General features: G+C 29.5%; 1 protein-coding gene across 1 annotated transcript; it reads left to right on the forward strand.

Moving 5' to 3' along the window:
* The first annotated feature begins 265 nt into the window (after positions 1-265).
* Positions 266-2,127, forward strand: LOC107485404 (NADH dehydrogenase [ubiquinone] 1 alpha subcomplex subunit 1). Its single transcript, XM_016105936.3, has 3 exons — positions 266-450; positions 566-665; positions 1,892-2,127. Exons 1-2 carry the CDS (start codon positions 343-345, stop codon positions 653-655), a joined length of 198 nt encoding a protein of 65 aa, XP_015961422.1. The 5' UTR covers positions 266-342; the 3' UTR covers positions 656-665; positions 1,892-2,127.
* Positions 2,128-6,975: the final 4,848 nt, after the last annotated feature.

Consider the following 6,975-nt stretch of genomic DNA (forward strand, 5'->3'; position numbering starts at 1 on the left):
TAATAGGAAAAGATAACACTAATGATTATATCTCTAATATTGAATCGAACTTCTCTAAACCTCCATTGTACACATTGTACAAAATTTCCATTGGCTCCCTATACTTCTTTATACAGTTTTAATTGGTCTCATAGTCGACTCTAAAGCGAATAGACATTTTATGTTTTTGTTGGCCCAAAAAACGTTGGGTTAGGCCCAATATTGAAACAAAAATCCCACATTAGGTGATGATTTTAAAAAGTGGTAACATGCTTAAAAGGAAAGAAGGAAAAAAAAAAAAAGAAGCAAGCAAGCAAGAAAGAGAAGAGAAGAGAGAGGGAGAGAGAAGAGAGAAGTGTGAAAATGAATTTGCGATGGATGGAAGCGATGCTGCCACTGGGGATCATAGCGGGAATGCTCTGCGCCATGGGTGGCATTCAGTACACCATTCACAAAGCCGCTCACGGCAGAGTAATTACACACTCTCTTTACGTTAATCTTCGTTAATTATGGAGTTAATCGATTTCTCAGATCGTGCTTCTTAAATGATCTAACGTAGGGTTTGTCTTGTTCTTGATTTTCTCAGCCTAAGCACATTGGGAACGATATGTGGGACGTCGCCATGGAACGGAGGGACAAGAAGCTCATGGAACAAGCCTCCGCTTCTTCCAATTGATCGCCATCGGGTAATTTATTAATCAATCTAGGGTTTGCAGTTTACACCAATTGCTCTGTCGAGTTGATGGATAGTGATTAGTTATTGATTAATCATGTGTTAGAGCTTGTCGATTAGAGAAATTTTATGTCGAGAGGCTTTAGTTAATTGAGAAATTGGGAAAAGCTGGAATCTTTTTTCTTTTTCTTTCCTTTTCGGTAGGAGAGAGTGAAGTGGATTGAAATTATTTGTCTAATGTTTTTACTAATCATTTATACTCAAAAAATCAGTCACTAAATTAGCTGAACATATAAAATTCACGTTTTTCTTATATTGGTGTGTACATAGCATTTTTGTTTTTTACCCTGAGGAAGTTTGTCTGTTTTAAAATTTAGTGAAACAGATTATCATAGAAATGGAGATAGAGGAATTTCGGGTGTGTAAGTCAAGAAATGAAGGCAAAATGTAGTAGTGTAGTGTCTATGCTTGGAAACATGATTACTGTTTACTTGAGTATTGTCTTCCTAGCCCCTTTTTGGTGATGAAATAGTATCGCACCTGGCTTTCTTCATGACTTTGTCAAACATTTCATGCAGTGATTGGTGAGATCCATAACGTGTGTTTTCATTTTTTGACTAGTCACATTCAGTTCATTCCTATGTGTACAAATCGAGATTTTTTAGCCCTAGCCCGAGCCCAAGCCCATGAGATTGTTGGTCTTATAGCAGTTGAATAAAACATTAGCAGCAAGTATTCTGTACAAGCACAAGTACACTTTTCCTCCCTCCCATCGTTAACCCTTGGTTATGATATTTCTAGTATAAGTGATACAACTAATTCTAATCATCAGCTTGCTTGCAACTTGAATCACAATCTATTGGTATTGATGTGTTTATTTTACACTTAGATGTTAAGTATAATATCCTCTTTTCTTTTTTTTCTTCTTTTTTTTTAATACTTTATTTCTTTGTTGACAATATGTCTTTCCTTAATGAAGAAGATGGACAAATGGCCATGTTGATAATTAATATGATGTAATTGGCGCATTTTCACGCTCATGAAATATTTGAATGTGCATAAAAGCTTTTAACATTCTTCCAACTGCAAGTAATTTTCTTTTTTCCGGTTGTCTGTAGTGCCCTAACAGTTTAACTTGAATTGCAGTGTAGGGATTTGAGAATTCGGTTGGTTTGTGTGTAAAACTTTATGATCTGGATATATGATAGAAATCATGACACTTTGTTCTGCTAACTGCAGTTTGTTTAATCAATGTGATTGCGAGGGGAATAAATTGCTTACCTGGAGTTCCAGTTGTGTTCTGAGGAAGCGAGGTGAATCACTACTACAAAATTTCTCTCACTTTTCTTGTATGCTATTCAATGGAAGCTTTATAAAGATACCATCAAGTTACTTTCTCAAAGCAATAGGCATTTGAAAGCTAGTTTGAGATATTTGTTCCCTTTTAAGCTTTAGAAGTTTTTTTTTCTCGCTTATCTTGCAAATCTCTCTAAGTTGAAATCTTTGGCTGATGAATAATAATGCAAAGTCTTCATTCCCAATCCCATAGCGCCACCAAGCTTGAAGAGAAAGTTGGAAACAGAAAAGGCTATCATTGTAGTTAATATGTGTTTAACAAGGGATCATACATAAAAATTTTCAAGGGATTTATTTATTTAACTTAAATACGTATAAAGACAAAATGAATATATAAAACGTTTCTCAAACCAAAACGGTAATCCTTTCCTTTCAAGCCTCAAGCAATCAAATACCCTCCCAATCAGCTGTTTCTGCCTACACAATTCAATATAAACATGCTACAGCAATCTAAGTTAGACTCCTGAGTTAAGCATCACGAGGTAAATAAGAGTTTTGCAATGTAAATCATTTGTGCTATTAGTGTGAATTATAATGTGGTTTAGCGTGCATGCTTCAATAATGAAGTTTCATGCGACGGCTTCCTTTTCTGAAAAATCCAATCTGCTACCATTTCTTATGAAAAGGTGGTCATTATTGTTGGGAGAATTATTTTGCATATAAATTGAATTAAAATAAGAGCCTACTGCCTAGCATAGGTGGTTGGCATGAAAAGAAAAAAATCTTGAGCTGAAGACAAACGTGATCTTCAACAGGTGTCAGGTAATCTGGTGTTAATATTATTGGATATGTTCTCTCTAAAGAGACGGAAAACTGGGGTAGGTGTGAAAATGAAGGCTAGCATATTTTTACTCGTAACCCAAAAAAAAAAGAATTTGTAAAATGAATGTTAGTAGATGACTCTGTACTATTATTATCTTCATGCAGTTGTAATTCTCGATTATTTTACATTATGGACAATCAACGGGAAGGCGTTTAGAAAAAGAAAGCAAATATCTGTGGTGATTGCATGTATGGTATTTGGCATCAATCGTAGCTAGCGACATTTTACCTTCCCCGTGATAGCAATGCTCTTTAGTGCGACAATAACATGAACAAACGAACATCTTAAATACTCAAATAGAATTACCATGAATTGGAGAATACATGTGGTGTAGTTTCTACTTCTAGATATTAGTAAATTATTTTTTATACCAAAAAGTATTTTCCTAACAACTTTACCACGTTCATATTATGTGTTTCTTATGGAGGGTAAAATTGCATAAAACTTTTTCCGCTACTTTTTATCCCATACTAAACATGGTGAAAAATTCCTAGCCAAAATCTTGTCATGTAAAATAAGAGTTCCTTGTCATAGCAAGTTAGTGTCACATATACGGATGAGGTGCATAGGATTGAATGGTTGATCTATGCAACTTTAGGTCCACTTCCCTTATTTTTCTTCTTTTTGGGACCCCACTAGGGAGAGCAAGACACTATTTTATAGTGACCACTATCGCACACATAGGACCTAGGTTTATTTTACAAAATATTATTAAATAATAAATACTATTCAAGTATTTTGATTGTTGTTGCTGTGTGTATTGACTGTTGAGTGTGGCTCCATTATATATGCCTCAGGAGAGTTCCGGTTGCCAGCTTTTATATGAGTTTAGGCCTGAAAATTCATTCTTATATATATAAGAATAAGGGTAACAGAATAACTAACTCAATCGAAAATTTTGGTAATAGATTTATAGTTTTTTTTTTAAATAAAGTATCAAGTAAGTTTTTAAGACAAAAATACTAAAATTTCTAAAGAATTAAAATATTGGATTTATAATTCCCTAAAATATTTTATCCTTACAATAATATTCCAATTAATAATTGTGTTAGTGCATAAATATAGCTACACTAAAAAAATGCGCTATATGTTTTGCATTAAAATTTGTCCATTTTTCATTTACCTAAAAATTGGAATAAGTTAGGACAATGATACAAACAAAAAGTTTTCTCTTTAATCCTTAATATGTCTATATTTATTTTTATCTTAAAGATACCTACTAAAAACAACTTAAAAAGTGAGAATTATTATTTTTGAGAAACCGAAATGATTGTGAGGGGTTGGTGGTGCTGAGCTGTGAAATTGATATACTTTGCTTCATCACTCAATTTATCATCTCATGCGTGAAGCCTGAGACATTGTTCTTCTTTGATTTTGGTTTTGGTTGTTCAATGTGCATAGATTGAGTGCTTCACTCACACAAAATATTGAAAATAGTGACCAAACTTAAATTTATTTAAACAGAGAATAATATAATGGTAGCTTTACAGAAGGATACATAAGAATTATTTAAGATCATGCAAGCCACAAATAATTCATATGCTTTTCATGTTGCTTTCAAACACTCTTGCTAGGGTTTGTTAGTGTAGAAACTAGAAACAATTAAATTTATTTTATATATTTTGAATGTATTATTTAAGAGTTTAATTTTAATTCATTATAACAGTCGTGCAATTACAACTGTTCTCTTTAATAACCATTCACGCGATTAATATAAAAGATAATTATTTTTTCTAATATAAAATTATGTAATTAAATGCACGTGTAAAATGGTTTTACAGTGACCGTGTATCAACATTAAATTCATTTATTTGGTAAGAAGAGCACTTCAACTGAAAAGGTACTAATAAATGTGGCTGCTGCTTTGACTGATTCACAGCTCAAATCCATGGCACAAGAACTTGATTCCTTGATGCCACCATGTGCTATTCTTGTGTCTATAATCTGTGACTCTTTACATTGGACAATGAAATGTCACAGGGCAAAAACAAGTTTTTATTATTTTTTTTGTTTTTGATTTAGTTTTAGAATTTAATTTTAATACAATATCATTGCATCTAATTATGTAATGTCACGTGAGCAAAATAATTATATTAACATTGTCAATAGTAATGCTAAAGAATGAATACGATTACGAACATGCAAAATATTTTATACTATTAATGTATTAAAATTTAACTTAGTTTTGTTTTATCTATCATGATTAAAATGATTATGACATCTATAAAATTTTAACCATACTTAAAAATTATAATAAAAATAATATTATAAAATCACTTAGTAGATTTGAAGAGTTAAAAGAAAAAAAATATTAAATTATCGCAAATAATTTATTAAATATGATTTTAATGAAGGCTAGTTCTAATAGCACAAATTTTTAGAATCAATACAAAATCTTGATTCTAAAATAAGTTTTATTTAAGAACTCAAAATCCTAAAGAAAAATATATTTATCATAAAACTTTTAAAAATTATTATCATGTTAATAATTTTTTACAATTTAAAAATAGACATAATTTTAAGGACAAATGATACAAATAAAATATTTAAAATTTATATTTACACAAATATAATAATCTGAAACATGTTATATTTATGTTCTAATTGACTTTATGTAAATTGCGATTTACATGTAAATGCTTAAACGTGATAAGCAGTTACAATTTACACAAATTTCAATTAGGATACAAACATAATTTGTTTCAGATGGTTATATTTGTGTAAATATAAATTTTAAATATTTTATTTGTGTTATTTATCTCAATTTTAATTCTTAAAAAATAAATTATTAATAATTTTTTTGCCACATCTAATAAATAAAATTGAACAATTATTTAAAAACATTGTAATTTTGGTATAGGAGCCAAATGATGAATTTGGGGCGAGGGGAGGAAGGTTGATCAAATTAAAAAAAAAATGTTGTTATATACTTAAAATAAAATAATAAAATGGTGTAATCTTAGGTACTATAAACACCATAATCATAGAGATATAAGTTATAACCGAAGAAAGATTTTTTTTTTTACATTACATATTATTAAATAAACATACCAAAAACACAATGACACAAAATAAAACGGATATGAGGGAATTGATTATTTTGATCAATGGGGGTTGGGAGAAGAATTTATTGCAGTCAAAATTATGACGACTTTCTGTCTTGACTTGATTACTTGCGTTACATTGACCCTTTTTGGGTGTAGATGCCGTCACTCACCACCATGTCTTAGTTTTTATTTTTAGTAACGTAATTATTCAGTTGGTACTTCTGTTTTATTAAATTTGTAATTAGATTTTATAATTTTTTAATTAAATTTTTATATTATTTTTAATTTTATAGTTAATTTTTTTAGTATAAAAAATATTAAAATTAATTAAATATTTTTTTGTGAATTAAAGATAAATAGGTCTTAAAAAAATATCGAATCAAATATTTTTGTCTCCAAAAAAATTTTATCGTTGAAGTTCCTAAATTTTATAAAAGTAAGACATATAGGTCATTCTGTCACATTTTTTAGAATCTATTTGTTCAAATAAAAATTATGGAATTTACTAAAATAAAAACTTATATGTCTTGTTTTTATAAAGTTCAGAAACTTCGACATAATGAAATTTGTTAAGAGACAAAAATGTTCAATGCAAAATTTCTTAAAACCTATTTGAGTATATTACTCTTTTTTATTAATTTTAATATTTTTAACATAAAAAAATTTGATTATAAAATTAAAAGAAGCATAAAAATTTAATTGAAAAAAATATAAAAATCTAATTACAAATTGAATAAAACTATAATAACCAATAAAATTATTAAACCATCTTGTTATTTTGTTTTTGCACAGTTGTATCTTTGAAGCCCCAGTTCAAAGAATCATAATAAAGTTTTAATTGGCAATGATGACGCAGACACATCAACAAACTTAATCACCAATGTTCAAGAACCTGATTATTTCAATTCCTAATCATACGTACATTCCATTTAATTAATATTTTTTATTAATATTTTTAATGACATGGTACAAATGATAACATTAAAGTGCAGCATCAAAAACCAAATTTAATAGGAACATGGTTGCAGCACACATTGAGGAACAAAGGTTAACAACAAAGAGATCTTGGTCTCCGATTCAATTAAATGAATCAAAGG

The sequence above is a fragment of the Arachis duranensis genome, chromosome 4, assembly GCF_000817695.3.
Source record: "Arachis duranensis cultivar V14167 chromosome 4, aradu.V14167.gnm2.J7QH, whole genome shotgun sequence".
Lineage (NCBI taxonomy): Eukaryota > Viridiplantae > Streptophyta > Magnoliopsida > Fabales > Fabaceae > Arachis > Arachis duranensis.

Bases quoted from the DNA above. Each gene is read 5' to 3' on its own strand.
- LOC107485404 (XM_016105936.3), top strand. From the start codon at position 343: ATGAATTTGCGATGGATGGAAGCGATGCTGCCACTGGGGATCATAGCG. The intron at 451-565 runs GTAATTACACAC...TGATTTTCTCAG, and splicing joins ACAAAGCCGCTCACGGCAGA to CCTAAGCACATTGGGAACGA.